The sequence below is a fragment of the Bufo bufo genome, chromosome 2 (assembly GCF_905171765.1).
Source record: "Bufo bufo chromosome 2, aBufBuf1.1, whole genome shotgun sequence".
Taxonomy (NCBI): Eukaryota; Metazoa; Chordata; class Amphibia; order Anura; family Bufonidae; genus Bufo; species Bufo bufo.
Genome location: NC_053390.1, coordinates 841701631 through 841719138, shown reverse-complemented (window position 1 = coordinate 841719138; position 17508 = coordinate 841701631). Strand labels below are relative to the sequence as shown.

The 17508-nt window shown below is 47.4% G+C and overlaps 1 protein-coding gene across 2 annotated transcripts in view; it reads right to left on the bottom strand.

Moving 5' to 3' along the window:
* Nucleotides 1-17508, bottom strand: part of LOC120990594 (zinc finger protein 420-like) — an 89614-nt gene that overhangs the window by 21689 nt on the left and 50417 nt on the right. For both annotated transcript variants that reach the window (XM_040419513.1, XM_040419514.1), the window contains exons 6-9: nt 16587-16736; nt 16380-16503; nt 16169-16266; nt 9505-9562 (exon numbers count right to left, since the gene is read on the bottom strand). In XM_040419513.1, the coding sequence (XP_040275447.1) occupies nt 9505-9562; nt 16169-16266; nt 16380-16503; nt 16587-16736 (430 nt within the window). The remainder of the gene's footprint in view (nt 1-9504; nt 9563-16168; nt 16267-16379; nt 16504-16586; nt 16737-17508) is intronic.

Below are 17508 nucleotides of genomic sequence, written 5' to 3'. Positions count from 1 at the left end.
TTAAAGGGACTATATATAGGAGTATGTGACCGATAATCAGATAAGTGATATCCAGCATGAGTTTGCCAAGGAGAGAAGTTATCAGAGTAACCCGATTTGTTTTTATGAGCAGGTGAGTAGTAGCCTGGACAGAGGGGCGGCTGTGGATGTAGTGAGGTGAGTAGTAGCCTGGACAGAGGGGCGGCTGTGGATGTAGTGAGGTGAGTAGTAGCCTGGACAGAAGGGCAGCTGTGGATATAGTGAGGTAAGTAGTAGCCTGGACACAGGGGCGGCTGTGGATATAGTGAGGTAAGTAGTAGCCTGGACAGAGGGGCGGCTGTGGATGTAGTGAGGTGAGTAGAAGCCTGGACAGAGGAGCGGCTGTGGATATAGTGAGGTGAGTAGTAGCCTGGACAGGGGAGGCTGTGGATGTAGTGAGGTGAGTAGAAGCCTGGACAGAGGGGCGGCTGTGGATGTAGTGAGGTAAGTAGAAGCCTGGACAGAGGGGCGGCTGTGGATGTAGTGAGGTAAGTAGAAGCCTGGACAGAGGGGCAGCTGTGGATATAGTGAGGTGAGTAGTAGCCTGGACAGAGGGGCGGCTGTGGATGTAGTGAGGTGAGTAGTAGCCTGGACAGAGGGGCGGCTGTGGATGTAGTGAGGTGAGTAGTAGCCTGGACAGAAGGGCAGCTGTGGATATAGTGAGGTAAGTAGTAGCCTGGACACAGGGGCGGCTGTGGATATAGTGAGGTAAGTAGTAGCCTGGACAGAGGGGCGGCTGTGGATGTAGTGAGGTGAGTAGTAGCCTGGACACAGGGGCGGCTGTGGATGTAGTGAGGTGAGTAGTAGCCTGGACAGAAGGGCAGCTGTGGATATAGTGAGGTAAGTAGTAGCCTGGACACAGGGGCGGCTGTGGATATAGTGAGGTAAGTAGTAGCCTGGACAGAGGGGCGGCTGTGGATGTAGTGAGGTGAGTAGTAGCCTGGACACAGGGGCGGCTGTGGATGTAGTGAGATGAGTAGTAGCCTGGACAGAGGGGGCGGCTGTGGATGTAGTGAGGTGAGTAGTAGCCTGGACAGAGGGGCGGCTGTGGGTGTAATGAGGTAAGTAGAAGCCTGGACAGAGGGGGCGGCTGTGGATGTAGTGAGGTGAGTAGTAGCCTGGACAGAGGGGGCAGCTGTGGATGTAGTGAGGTGAGTAGAAGCCTGGACAGAGGGGGCAACTGTGGATATAGTGAGAGGAGTAGTAGCCTGGACAGAGGGGCGGCTGTGGATGTAGTGAGGTGAGTAGAAGCCTGGACAGAGGGGAGGCTGTGGATACAGTGAGAGGAGTAGTAGCCTGGACAGAGGGGCGGCTGTGGATGTAGTGAGGTGAGTAGTAGCCTGGACAGAGGGGCGGCTGTGGATGTAGTGAGGTGAGTAGAAGCCTGGACAGAGGGGCGGCTGCGGGTGTAATGAGGGGAGTAGAAGCCTGGACAGAGGGGGCAACTGTGGATGTAGTGAGGTGAGTAGTAGCCTGGACAGAGGGGGCGGCTGTGGATATAGTGAGGGGAGTAGTAGGCTGGACAGAGAGGCGGCTATGGATGTAGTGAGGGGAGTAGATGCCTGAACAGAGGGGCGGCTGTGGATGTAGTGAGGTAAGTAGAAGCCTGGACAGAGGGGCAGCTGTGGATGTAGTGAGGTGAGTAGTAACCTGGACAGAGGGGTGGCTATGGATGTAGTGAGGTGAGTGGAAGCCTGGACAGAGGGGCGGCTGTGGATGTAGTGAGGTGAGTAGAAGCCTGGACAGAGGGGCGGCTGTGAATGTAGTGAGGTAAGTAGAAGCCTGGACAGAGGGGCAGCTGTGGATGTAGTGAGGTGAGTAGTAACCTGGACAGAGGGGTGGCTATGGATGTAGTGAGGTGAGTGGAAGCCTGGACAGAGGGGCGGCTGTGGATGTAGTGAGGGGAGTAGTAGCCTGGACAGAGGGATGGCTGTGGATATAGTGAGGTTAGTAGAAGCCTGGACAGAGGGGGCGGCTGTGGATATAGTGAGGTGAGTAGAAGCCTGGACAGAGGGGTGGCTGTGGATGTAGTGAGGTAAGTAGTAGCCTGGACAGAGGGGAAGCTGTGGATGTAGTGAGGGGAGTAGAAGCCTGGACAGAGGGGTGGCTGTGGATGTAGTGAGGTGAGTAGTAGCCTGGACAGAGGGCGGCTGTAGATGTAGTGAGGGGAGTAGTAGCCTGGACAGAGGGGTGGCTGTGGATGTAGTGAGGTGAGTAGTAGCCTGGACAGAGGGCGGCTGTGAATTTAGTGAGGTGAGTAGTAGCCTGGACAGCAGGGGGCGGCTGTGGATGTAGTGAGGTGAGTAGAAGCCTGGACAGAGGGGCGGCTGTGGATGTAGTGAGGTGAGTAGAAGCCTGGACAGAGGGGCGGCTGTGGATGTAGTGAGGGGAGTAGAAGCCTGGACAGAGGGGCGGCTGTGGATGTAGTGAGGTGAGTAGTAGCCTGGACAGCAGGGGGCGGCTGTGGATGTAGTGAGGTGAGTAGAAGCCTGGACAGAGGGGCGGCTGTGGATGTAGTGAGGTGAGTAGAAGCCTGGACAGAGGGGCGGCTGTGGATGTAGTGAGGGGAGTAGAAGCCTGGACAGAGGGGCGGCTGTGGATGTAGTGAGGGGAGTAGTAGCCTGGACAGAGGGGAAGCTGTGGATGTAGTGAGGGGAGTAGAAGCCTGGACAGAGGGGTGGCTGTGGATGTAGTGAGGTGAGTAGTAGCCTGGACAGAGGGGCGGCTGTAGATGTAGTGAGGGGAGTAGTAGCCTGGACAGAGGGGTGGCTGTGGATGTAGTGAGGTGAGTAGTAGCCTGGACAGAGGGCGGCTGTGAATTTAGTGAGGTGAGTAGTAGCCTGGACAGCAGGGGGCGGCTGTGGATGTAGTGAGGTGAGTAGAAGCCTGGACAGAGGGGCGGCTGTGGATGTAGTGAGGTGAGTAGAAGCCTGGACAGAGGGGCGGCTGTGGATGTAGTGAGGGGAGTAGTAGCCTGGACAGAGGGGAGGCTGTGGATGTAGTGAGGTAAGTAGAAGCCTGGACAGAGGGGCGGCTGTGGATGTAGTGAGGTGAGTAGAAGCCTGGACAGAGGGGCGGCTGTGGATGTAGTGAGGTGAGTAGTAGCCTGGACAGAGGGGCGGCTGTGGATGTAGTGAGGTGAGTAGTAGCCTGGACAGAGGGGCGGCTGTGGATATAGTGAGGGGAGTAGTAGCCTGGACAGAGGGGCGGCTGTGGATGTAGTGAGGTGAGTAGTAGCCTGGACAGAGGGGCGGCTGTGGATGTAGTGAGGTGAGTAGAAGCCTGAATACTGAGGAAATAATCCTAATAAATAAAACATAACATTTATTGATATGCTAATAAAATCCTAGATAATGTGTGCAACAACTGTATACTGGGATGGACAAGAAAAGTGGCCACTAGTGGCAGTGGTCAATGGTCACCCCAGTAACAAATACAAAGATAGTTAAAGTGCACAGAGGCACTGAGTAGGTAACCAGTGTGTCCTACCGGTACCCAGGGAAGGTAGTCAGAAGCTTCACCACACGATATATTAGTAGTTCATCCTGTATGGATAGACGGATAAATCACAGGGGGGAAAGAATACAACGGCTGACAGTAGAACACATGCGTGTAGGGTCCCTAGGGTGTACCCTATAGCTGTCTAACCGTAGACCCTGATACTAAAAGTGTGGTAGCAGCCTGACCACAGGGCACTCGTCCTTAAAAGGACGACCCTGTCTGGAACCTGTCCCTAACTCTGGAAACTATATGTCCCTAAATATGCATAGGCAAGATCCCTACATGCATGTTTTGCTGCCGGGACATGCGGCAGTTCATCAGGGGAGATGATGAGCAATCAGGCAAGTCGATCCTTGATGAAGCGGTCAAGCCTGTAGACCAAGTATGACACGGTCAGTCATATGGTCAGGAGGTGCATGATGATAGTCAACCCCTCCAAGGGCTACCTCATAAGTAAGAGGTTTACAGGTAAATGCAGTATGCAGATGAGAGTGACTGCATATGGGACGCCAACTAACCTGGTGTACCCACCTTATTTAAATACACCTCGTTTCCCGCCACTGCCGTCCATAGTAGAGGCCAATGGGCGCGTCTGCCCGCTTGCACGTGAGCGCGGCGCATGCGCCCATCACAGGGTGGAAACGAGGCCTGCAGCGCAAGGCCATTAAAGTCATGGGTATTGAAGTTGTCAGTCCCCCCAAAAGAGGTGGTGATTGGGATAAGATCCTTCTACAACGGGAGTCACGTTGGATATTCCTTTTGAGGACTGTTACACCTAATGGTCTTAATGAGCAGCTGAATTATAGTTGCTTTTTGTAGAATGGACCTTCTGTTAGTCTTATTGCCATCTGTACCTGTCTACTGGGCAGATACTGATCTAGCCGTAACTATCTTGTATTAATCATCCTTCTGCGAGCAGTGAATTATTATGTATACCGAGACGCTGTATATACGTGCAGTTTGTATGCGCAGTATGCACTTCCTTCTTTTTGTAAAAACATCATGCACGTAGCCTGTACCTCTTTCTGATATTATTCATTAATATCTTAATTCTTTATTAATAGTCTCTAGGTTTATTATCACCATTGACTATGACCCCACATGGGATTTCAATATATCTCTCATGACTACCTACACTGACTTGTCTTCACGTTTGTTCCACTATGTTCTAGCTGTACTTATCCAACACAGGGTTAAAAGCCACAAATATCTTTAAATTAGAACCGATTGTGGTTCGGTATATTCGGCTGTACTTCCGTTTGTCCGATCGTATGTACTTAGCCGAATATTATGAAGTAATCGATACCTATGTTGCTTCCTATCTTTTTTGCTGCCCTGCACAGCTCCCGCGATCTCGCGATACCTAATGCGAGTTCGCGCATGCGCAGGAGTGCATCTCGTATCACGCACTCTTCCTGCGCTGCAGGCCTCGTTTCCACCCTGTGATGGGCGCATGCGCCGCGCTCACGTGCAAGCGGGCAGACGCGCCCATTGGCCTCTACTATGGACGGCAGTGGCGGGAAACGAGGTGTATTTAAATAAGGTGGGTACACCAGGTTAGTTGGCGTCCCATATGCAGTCACTCTCATCTGCATACTGCATTTACCTGTAAACCTCTTACCTATGAGGTAGCCCTTGGAGGGGTTGACTATCATCATGCACCTCCTGACCATATGACTGACCGTGTCATACTTGGTCTACAGGCTTGACCGCTTCATCAAGGATCGACTTGCCTGATTGCTCATCATCTCCCCTGATGAACTGCCGCATGTCCCGGCAGCAAAACATGCATGTAGGGATCTTGCCTATGCATATTTAGGGACATATAGTTTCCAGAGTTAGGGACAGGTTCCAGACAGGGTCGTCCTTTTAAGGACGAGTGCCCTGTGGTCAGGCTGCTACCACACTTTTAGTATCAGGGTCTACGGTTAGACAGCTATAGGGTACACCCTAGGGACCCTACACGCATGTGTTCTACTGTCAGCCGTTGTATTCTTTCCCCCCTGTGATTTATCCGTCTATCCATACAGGATGAACTACTAATATATCGTGTGGTGAAGCTTCTGACTACCTTCCCTGGGTACCGGTAGGACACACTGGTTACCTACTCAGTGCCTCTGTGCACTTTAACTATCTTTGTATTTGTTACTGGGGTGACCATTGACCACTGCCACTAGTGGCCACTTTTCTTGTCCATCCCAGTATACAGTTGTTGCACACATTATCTAGGATTTTATTAGCATATCAATAAATGTTATGTTTTATTTATTAGGATTATTTCCTCAGTATTCTGCTCCATTATTTAGATAATCCAGAGCGCAGACACACCCTGATCTGACCTCTTCACTTTACCATTGATTTTTGAGTAGAAGCCTGGACAGAGGGGCGGCTGTGAATATGTACATATGATACTGTCCCTCATAGATGTTTAATTGGTAAAATAAGGTTTATAGGATTAGAAAGTATAATTTGCAATTTGATTGAAAACTGGGTGAAGGATCGTGTCCAGAGAATTGTGGTCAATGATTCCTATTTTGAATGGTCCCGGGTGGTAAGGTTCAGTTCTGGGTCCCCAATTATTTAAAGGGACACTGACAGGCCCGATAAACATATTTAGTTATTCCTATGCAGTCATAGGTCTATTAAAGTGTATTACAATCACATAAGAGTACCCCCTGTCTGCATTTTAAACCATGTAAAAACAACTTTATAATCATCTGTCAATCACCTTCCTTTATGCCCAAGGGGCGTTTTTACTCCTACCTTTGTGCCCAGCCGCGCCTCAACTGTCGCTTCCTAGCGCCGCCCAGCTCATTATTATTCACTGGCTGGGCGGCTTTTACAGTCCCCGATCCTCCCGAGCCGACGCAGGCGCAGCAGTAGACCCTGGCATTGAATAAGGGACGCAGGCGCACTGCGAGTGAGGGTGCCGGGCAAGTTATCCGGCGCACGCGCAGAAGGTACAAGTGAGTTCAATGCCAGGGTCTCCTGCTGCGCCTGCGTCGGCTCGGGAGGATCGGGGACTGTAAAAGCGGACTTTAAAATGCGGACAGGGGGTACTCTTATGTGATTGTAATACACTTTAATAGACCTATGACTGCATAGGAATAACTAAATATGTTTATCGGGCCTGTCAATGTTCCTTTAACCTATTTATTAATAATGACAGAGGATTGGATTAACAGTAAAGTTGCTATTTTTGCAGATGACAAAACTATGTAGTACTGTACGGTCTATGGAAGGTATGAAAAAACTACAAGCTGACTGGGACACAGTGATTGGGCATCAACTTGGCAAATGAAATTCAATGTGAATAAATCAAAGTTCTGCATCTTGGTAGTAATAGTCTACATACATCATATGTCCTAGGGGGAGTAACACTGGAGAGTTACTTGTAGAGAAGGATCAGGTACTAATAATCTATATACATCATATGTCCTGGGGAAGTAACTCTGGAGAGTCACTTGTAGAGAAGGATCAGGTACTAATAGTCTACATAGATCTTATGTCCTTGGAGGAGAAACACTGGAGAGTCACTTGTAGAGAAGGATCAGGTACTAATAGTCTACATAGATCTTATGTCCTTGGAGGAGTAACACTGGAGAGTCACTTGTAGAGAAGGATCAGGTACTAATAGTCTACATAGATCTTATGTCCTAGGAGGAGTAACACTGGAGAGTTACTTGTAGAGAAGGATCAGGTACTAATAGTCTACATACATCATATGTCCTAGGGGGAGTAACACTGGAGAGTTACTTGTAGAGAAGGATCAGGTACTAATAGTCTACATAGATCTTATGTCCTAGGAGGAGTAACACTGGAGAGTCACTTGTAGAGAAGGATCAGGTACTAATAGTCTACATAGATCTTATGTCCTTGGAGGAGTAACACTGGAGAGTTACTTGTAGAGAAGGATCAGGTACTAATAGTCTACATAGATCTTATATCCTAGGAGGAGTAACACTGGAGAGTTACTTGTAGAGAAGGATCAGGTACTAATAATCTACATACATCATATGTCCTAGGGGGAGTAACACTGGAGAGTTACTTGTAGAGAAGGATCAGGTACTAATAGTCTACATAGATCTTATGTCCTAGGAGGAGTAACACTGGAGAGTTACTTGTAGAGAAGGATCAGGTACTAATAGTCTACATAGATCTTATGTCCTAGGAGGAGTAACACTGGAGAGTTACTTGTAGAGAAGGATCAGGTACTAATAGTCCACATAGATCTTATGTCCTAGGAGGAGTAACACTGGAGAGTCACTTGTAGAGAATCCTTGTACCTGCTCCTTCTCTACAAGTGACTCTCCAGTGTTACTCCTCCTAGGAGTGCATTGTATTCATTGTATTGTACAGTGACAATAAATACATTTTATCTTATCTTATTATTAGTACCATGATCCTTCTCTACAAGACTGGTACATGGACCCCAATAGCCACCAAGACTGGTACATGGACCCCAATATCCACCAAGACTGGTACATGGACCCTAATATCCCCTATGGACCAAAAAGGGATATATCCAGCTCACCATATACTATACACTATATCCTGATGAATGTAAACAGAAAAGAAGGATCCAGCACCAACTGTGAAAGTTTTCGCTCCGGTCTTTATTTCACCAAAAAGACATATACAAATCCAGTGACACCTTCTCCCACTCGCACCCGATTTACGCGTTTCCTTCTTTTCTGTTTACATGAATATTACATGGACCTCAATATCCCCCACAGACGGGTACAGGGGTCCCGACATCCCCCACAGACGGGTACAGGGGTCCCGACATCCCCCACAGACGGGTACATAGACCTCATCATCCCCTGCAGACGGGTACATAGACCTCATTATCCCCTGCAGACGGGTACATAGACCTCATTATCCCCTGCAGACGGGTACATAGACCTCATTATACCCTGCAGACGGGTACATAGACCTCATCATCCCCTGCAGACGGGTACATAGACCTCATTATCCCCTGCAGACGGGTACATAGACCTCATTATACCCTGCAGACGGGTACATAGACCTCATCATCCCCTGCAGACGGGTACATAGACCTCATCATCCCCTGCAGACGGGTACATAGACCTCATCATCCCCTGCAGACGGGTACATAGACCTCATCATCCCCTGCAGACGGGTACATAGACCTCATTATCCCCTGCAGACGGGTACATAGACCTCATCATCCCCTGCAGACGGGTACATAGACCTCATCATCCCCTGCAGACGGGTACATAGACCTCATTATCCCCTACAGACAGGTACATAGACCTCATTATCCCCTGCAGACGGGTACATAGACCTCATCATCCCCTGCAGACGGGTACATAGACCTCATTATCCCCTGCAGACGGGTACATAGACCTCATCATCCCCTGCAGACGGGTACATAGACCTCATTATCCCCTGCAGACGGGTACATAGACCTCATTATCCCCTGCAGACGGGTACATAGACCTCATTATCCTCTGCAGACGGGTACATAGACCATTATACCCTGCAGACCAGTAGACAGACTCCACATGGGCTGTGAGCATCACGGGTAGAGAACCTCGGTTGTAGGACATATGTTCATAGAGGAAAGGTTCTTTTTTGCTCAGGATCTGCCTTTCCACTCCAATCGGTTTGGCGCTGATGGTGTATTTTACCCTTCTGTATCGCGCTGTACCAGTGCCATGGAATATGAATTACTAATAACATTACTGATCATGGCCAGGATTCATCCCATGAATACAGAACTGGATGGTCCTGTATCTCCAGCCTAACATATTCCAAAAAGAGAAAAATATCATAATTCCCTGAGCCCTACAGTAACCTTCCTTCATAGCACCTGACCGTACTCACTGGACGATGACATCAGGAAACAGTCAGCAGGAATGTATGCCAAATACATCTCCTCCACTGGAGAACAGCTGGTGAGACATTCTGCTACAATGTACAAGGGCAGATTAAACCGCAGGATTCAAGAGAGGCTCTTACCATTCACTGACACGGCGGTGGGCTTATCCAGTCCCCTGGTTGTTCCATCAGAAGTTCCCTATAAGGACCACATGTTAAAGACATGAGGAGAAAGAAAAGGAGCTACAGCGTCCAATATTCAGGATCAGGACCAGCATTCACCCAAGGGTCTCACAAAGACAGAAGGACTTCTCTTATTTTACTTCTTAAAATGATCTCAGAGGAAACTGGAGGGATAACTGCTTAGATGTCCAGGACTGGACCGTGTATTCTAGATGAGGCTGCACTAATGACTCAGGAGCTCAGGACTGGACCGTGTATTCTAGATGAGGCTGCACTAATGACTCAGGAGCTCAGGACTGGACTGTATATTCTAGATGAGGCTGCACTAATGATCTGTACAATTCATGTCCTCCTTAGATGACTCTGGAGCTCAGGACTGGACTGTATATTCTAGATGAGGCTGCACTAATGATCTGTACAATTCATGTCCTCCTTAGATGACTCTGGAGCCCAGGACTGGACTGTGTATTCTAGATGATGCTGCACTAATGATCTGTACAATTCATGTCCTCCTTAGATGACTCTGGAGCTCAGGACTGGACTGTATATTCTAGATGAGGCTGCACTAATGATCTGTACAATTCATGTCCTCCTTAGATGACTCTGGAGCCCAGGACTGGACTGTGTATTCTAGATGAGGCTGCACTAATGATCTGTACAATTCATGTCCTCCTTAGATGACTCTGGAGCTCAGGACTGGACTGTATATTCTAGATGATGCTGCAGTAATGATCTGTACAATTCATGTCCTCCTTAGATGACTCTGGAGCCCAGGACTGGACTGTATATTCTAGATGAGGCTGCACTAATGACCTGTACAATTCATGTCCTCCTTAGATGACTCTGGAGCCCAGGACTGGACTGTATATTCTAGATGAGGCTGCACTAATGACCTGTACAATTCATGTCCTCCTTAGATGACTCTGGAGCCCAGGACTGGACTGTATATTCTAGATGAGGCTGCACTAATGATCTGTACAATTCATGTCCTCCTTAGATGACTCTGGAGCCCAGGACTGGACTGTATATTCTAGATGAGGATGCACTAATGATCTGTACAATTCATGTCCTCCTTAGATGACTCTGGAGCTCAGGACTGGACCGTGTATTCTAGATGAGGCTGCACTAATGATCTGTACAATTCATGTCCTTCTTAGATGACTCTGGAGCTCAGGACTGGACTGTATATTCTAGATGAGGCTGCACTAATGACCTGTACAATTCATGTCCTCCTTAGATGACTCTGGAGCCCAGGACTGTATATTCTAGATGAGGATGCACTAATGATCTGTACAATTCATGTCCTCCTTAGATGACTCTGGAGCCCAGGACTGGACTGTATATTCTAGATGAGGCTGCACTAATGATCTGTACAATTCATGTCCTCATTAGATGACTCAGGAGCTCAGGACTGGACTGTATATTCTAGATGAGGCTGCACTAATGATCTGTACAATTCCTGTCCTCCTTAGATGACTCTGGAGCCCAGGACTGGACTGTATATTCTAGATGAGGCTGCACTAATGATCTGTACAATTCATGTCCTCCTTAGATGACTCTGGAGCCCAGGACTGGACTGTATATTCTAGATGAGGCTGCACTAATGATCTGTACAATTCATGTCCTCCTTAGTTGACTCTGGAGCCCAGGACTGGACTGTATATTCTAGATGAGGCTGCACTAATGATCTGTACAATTCATGTCCTCCTTAGTTGACTCTGGAGCCCAGGACTGGACTGTATATTCTAGATGAGGCTGCACTAATGATCTGTACAATTCATGTCCTCCTTAGATGACTCTGGAGCTCAGGACTGGACTGTATATTCTAGATGAGGCTGCACTAATGATCTGTACAATTCATGTCCTCCTTAGATGACTCTGGAGCTCAGGACTGGACGGTATATTCTAGATGAGGCTGCACTAATGATCTGTACAATTCATGTCCTCCTTAGATGACTCTGGAGCTCAGGACTGGACTGTATATTCTAGATGAGGCTGCACTAATGATCTGTACAATTCATGTCCTCCTTAGATGACTCTGGAGCCCAGGACTGGACTGTATATTCTAGATGAGGCTGCACTAATGATCTGTACAATTCATGTCCTCCTTAGTTGACTCTGGAGCTCAGGACTGGACTGTATATTCTAGATGAGGCTGCACTAATGATCTGTACAATTCATGTCCTCCTTAGATGACTCTGGAGCCCAGGACTGGACTGTATATTCTAGATGAGGCTGCACTAATGATCTGTACAATTCATGTCCTCCTTAGATGACTCTGGAGCCCAGGACTGGACTGTATATTCTAGATGAGGATGCACTAATGATCTGTACAATTCATGTCCTCCTTAGATGACTCTGGAGCTCAGGACTGGACCGTGTATTCTAGATGAGGCTGCACTAATGATCTGTACAATTCATGTCCTTCTTAGATGACTCTGGAGCTCAGGACTGGACTGTATATTCTAGATGAGGCTGCACTAATGACCTGTACAATTCATGTCCTCCTTAGATGACTCTGGAGCCCAGGACTGTATATTCTAGATGAGGATGCACTAATGATCTGTACAATTCATGTCCTCCTTAGATGACTCTGGAGCCCAGGACTGGACTGTATATTCTAGATGAGGCTGCACTAATGATCTGTACAATTCATGTCCTCATTAGATGACTCAGGAGCTCAGGACTGGACTGTATATTCTAGATGAGGCTGCACTAATGATCTGTACAATTCCTGTCCTCCTTAGATGACTCTGGAGCCCAGGACTGGACTGTATATTCTAGATGAGGCTGCACTAATGATCTGTACAATTCATGTCCTCCTTAGATGACTCTGGAGCCCAGGACTGGACTGTATATTCTAGATGAGGCTGCACTAATGATCTGTACAATTCATGTCCTCCTTAGTTGACTCTGGAGCCCAGGACTGGACTGTATATTCTAGATGAGGCTGCACTAATGATCTGTACAATTCATGTCCTCCTTAGATGACTCTGGAGCTCAGGACTGGACTGTATATTCTAGATGAGGCTGCACTAATGATCTGTACAATTCATGTCCTCCTTAGATGACTCTGGAGCTCAGGACTGGACGGTATATTCTAGATGAGGCTGCACTAATGATCTGTACAATTCATGTCCTCCTTAGATGACTCTGGTGTCCAGGACTGGACTGTATATTCTAGATGAGGCTGCACTAATGACCTGTACAATTCATGTCCTCCTTAGATGACTCTGGAGCCCAGGACTGGACTGTATATTCTAGATGAGGATGCACTAATGATCTGTACAATTCATGTCCTCCTTAGATGACTCTGGAGCCCAGGACTGGACTGTATATTCTAGATGAGGATGCACTAATGATCTGTACAATTCATGTCCTCCTTAGATGACTCTGGAGCTCAGGACTGGACCGTGTATTCTAGATGAGGCTGCACTAATGATCTGTACAATTCATGTCCTCCTTAGATGACTCTGGAGCCCAGGACTGGACTGTATATTCTAGATGAGGATGCACTAATGATCTGTACAATTCATGTCCTCCTTAGATGACTCTGGAGCTCAGGACTGGACCGTGTATTCTAGATGAGGCTGCACTAATGATCTGTACAATTCATGTCCTTCTTAGATGACTCTGGAGCTCAGGACTGGACTGTATATTCTAGATGAGGCTGCACTAATGACCTGTACAATTCATGTCCTCCTTAGATGACTCTGGAGCCCAGGACTGTATATTCTAGATGAGGATGCACTAATGATCTGTACAATTCATGTCCTCCTTAGATGACTCTGGAGCCCAGGACTGGACTGTATATTCTAGATGAGGCTGCACTAATGATCTGTACAATTCATGTCCTCATTAGATGACTCAGGAGCTCAGGACTGGACTGTATATTCTAGATGAGGCTGCACTAATGATCTGTACAATTCCTGTCCTCCTTAGATGACTCTGGAGCCCAGGACTGGACTGTATATTCTAGATGAGGCTGCACTAATGATCTGTACAATTCATGTCCTCCTTAGTTGACTCTGGAGCCCAGGACTGGACTGTATATTCTAGATGAGGCTGCACTAATGATCTGTACAATTCATGTCCTCCTTAGTTGACTCTGGAGCCCAGGACTGGACTGTATATTCTAGATGAGGCTGCACTAATGATCTGTACAATTCATGTCCTCCTTAGATGACTCTGGAGCTCAGGACTGGACTGTATATTCTAGATGAGGCTGCACTAATGATCTGTACAATTCATGTCCTCCTTAGATGACTCTGGAGCTCAGGACTGGACGGTATATTCTAGATGAGGCTGCACTAATGATCTGTACAATTCATGTCCTCCTTAGATGACTCTGGAGCTCAGGACTGGACTGTATATTCTAGATGAGGCTGCACTAATGATCTGTACAATTCATGTCCTCCTTAGATGACTCTGGAGCCCAGGACTGGACTGTATATTCTAGATGAGGCTGCACTAATGATCTGTACAATTCATGTCCTCCTTAGTTGACTCTGGAGCTCAGGACTGGACTGTATATTCTAGATGTGGCTGCACTAATGATCTGTACAATTCATGTCCTCCTTAGATGACTCTGGAGCCCAGGACTGGACTGTATATTCTAGATGAGGCTGCACTAATGATCTGTACAATTCATGTCCTCCTTAGATGACTCTGGAGCTCAGGACTGGACTGTATATTCTAGATGAGGCTGCACTAATGATCTGTACAATTCATGTCCTCCTTAGATGACTCTGGAGCCCAGGACTGGACTGTATATTCTAGATGAGGCTGCACTAATGACCTGTACAATTTATGTCCTCCTTAGATGACTCTGGAGCTCAGGACTGGACTGTATATTCTAGATGAGGCTGCACTAATGACCTGTACAATTTATGTCCTCCTTAGATGACTCTGGAGCCCAGGACTGGACTGTATATTCTAGATGAGGCTGCAGTAATGACCTGTACAATTCATGTCCTCCTTAGATGACTCTGGAGCTCAGGACTGGACTGTATATTCTAGATGAGGCTGCACTAATGATCTGTACAATTCATGTCCTCCTTAGATGACTCTGGAGCTCAGGACTGGACTGTATATTCTAGATGAGGCTGCAGTAATGATCTGTACAATTTATGTCCTCCTTAGATGACTCTGGAGCTCAGGACTGAATGTATATTCTAGATGAGGCTGCACTAATAACTATGGAGCCCAGGACTGGACCGTGTATTCTAGATGAGGCTGCACTAATGATCTGTACAATTCATGTCCTCCTTAGATGACTCTGGTGTCCAGGACTGGACTGTATATTCTAGATGAAGCTGCACTAATGATCTGTACAATTCATGTCCTCCTTAGATGACTCTGGAGCCCAGGACTGGACTGTATATTCTAGATGAGGCTGCACTATTGATCTGTACAATTCATGTCCTCCATAGATGACTCTGGAGCCCAGGACTGGACTGTATATTCTAGATGATGCTGCAGTAATGATCTGTACAATTCATGTCCTCCTTAGATGACTCTGGAGCCCAGGACTGGACTGTATATTCTAGATGAGGCTGCACTAATGATCTGTACAATTCATGTCCTCCTTAGATGACTCTGGTGTCCAGGACTGGACTGTATATTCTAGATGAGGCTGCACTAATGATCTGTACAATTCATGTCCTCCTTAGATGACTCTGGAGCCCAGGACTGGACCGTGTATTCTAGATGAGGCTGCACTAATGATCTGTACAATTCATGTCCTCCTTAGATGACTCTGGAGCTCAGGACTGGACTGTATATTCTAGATGAGGCTGCAGTAATGATCTGTACAATTCATGTCCTCCTTAGTTGACTCTGGAGCTCAGGACTGGACTGTATATTCTAGATGAGGCTGCACTAATGATCTGTACAATTCATGTCCTCCTTAGATGGCTCTGGAGCTCAGGACTGGACTGTATATTCTAGATGAGGCTGCACTAATGATCTGTACAATTCATGTCCTCCTTAGATGACTCTGGAGCCCAGGACTGGACTGTATATTCTAGATGAGGCTGCAGTAATGATCTGTACAATTCATGTCCTCCTTAGATGACTCTGGAGCCCAGGACTGGACTGTATATTCTAGATGAGGCTGCACTAATGATCTGTACAATTCATGTCCTCCTTAGAGGACTCTGGAGCCCAGGACTGGACTGTATATTCTAGATGAGGCTGCACTAATGATCTGTACAATTCATGTCCTCCTTAGAGGACTCTGGAGCCCAGGACTGGACTGTATATTCTAGATGAGGCTGCACTAATGATCTGTACAATTCATGTCCTCCTTAGATGACTCTGGAGCTCAGGACTGGACTGTATATTCTAGATGAGGCTGCACTAATGATCTGTACAATTCATGTCCTCCTTAGATGACTCTGGAGCCCAGGACTGGACTGTATATTCTAGAGGAGGCTGCACTATTGATATGTAAGGCAGTAAGATTAGACTTCTTCAGTACATGACAGTATTCTGTTAGCCTTACAAGCAGCTGATTGGCATTGTGCCTGGAGCCTATCCTCCACCACTGCTGGAGAGGTTTAGTAGAAAGCTTCATGACATCAGTTTATAGAGGACGTATAGAAATCTCAGTGTCATCTACCTGATGATCCAGTGGGATACTTTGCTTTTCTTTCAGACAATCCTGGGAATATAGAGGACGGGGACATCTTTCTGGTGGAGTTCTCCGACTGGAGTAATCTATAGAGAACATACACAGTGACTGATTATATAAAATTTCTATACATATCTGTGTATGATGATCAGATGAAGGTTAAATATAAGTGACCCTCAACCCTGATGTCTCCTCTTACCCTGTGATGTGAGGGGCCGGTGGTCCTCCCTCATGGCGTCCACGTACAGGTCCTCATGTCCTTCTATATACTTCCACTCCTTCATGGAGAAATAGACAGCGACATCCTGACACCTTACAGGGACCTGACAACACAATAACACCATCATCACCCAGACCCCTCTAGCGCTGTTACTGGAGAACCTCCCAGCATTCCCAGCAGTGTCACCTCTCCAGTCAGCAGCTCAGTGATCTTGCTGGTGAGTCCTAGGATCTTCTGCTCATGTATCAGGGGTTGAGGCGGATCCTCTGTGATGGGGGTCCTGCTCTGCTCTCCTAACACACACTCACCAGACGACTTCTTCACTAGGGTGTAATCCTGTGTATGGAGAGACGCCGATCACTACATACAGTGGATATAAAAAGTCTACACGCCCCTGTTAAAATATGTCCGGTTTCTGTGATGTAAAAAAATGAGACAAAGATAAATCATTTCAGAACTTTTTCCACCTTTAATGTGACCTATAAACTGTACAAGTCAATGGAAAAACAAACTGAAATCTTTTAGGTGGAGGGAAGAAAACAAATATATAAAAAAAATAATAATCTGGTTGCATAAGTGTGCACACCCTTACACTAATACTTTGTTGAAGCCCCTTTTGATGTTATTCCAGAACTCAGTCTTTTTGGGGATGAGTCTATCAGCATGGGCACATTTTGACTCTTCTTTGCAGAAACCCTCCAAATCTGTCAGAACCCTCCAAATCTGTCAGATAACCCCACAGACTGCGAGGGCATCTCCTGGGCACGGCCCTCTTCAGATCACCCCACAGATTGCGAGGGCATCTCCTGGGCACGGCCCTCTTCCGATCACCCCACAGATTGCGAGGGCATCTCCTGGGCACAGCCCTCTTCAGATCACCCCACAGATTGCGAGGGCATCTCCTGGGCACGGCCCTCTTCAGATAACCCCAAAGACTGCGAGGGCATCTCCTGGGCACGGCCCTCTTCAGATCACCCCACAGATTGCGAGGGCATCTCCTGGGCACAGCCCTCTTCAGATCACCCCATATATTGCCTGGGCATCTCCTGGGCACAGCCCTCTTCAGATCACCCCACAGATTGTCAATCGGATTCAGGTCTGGGCCATT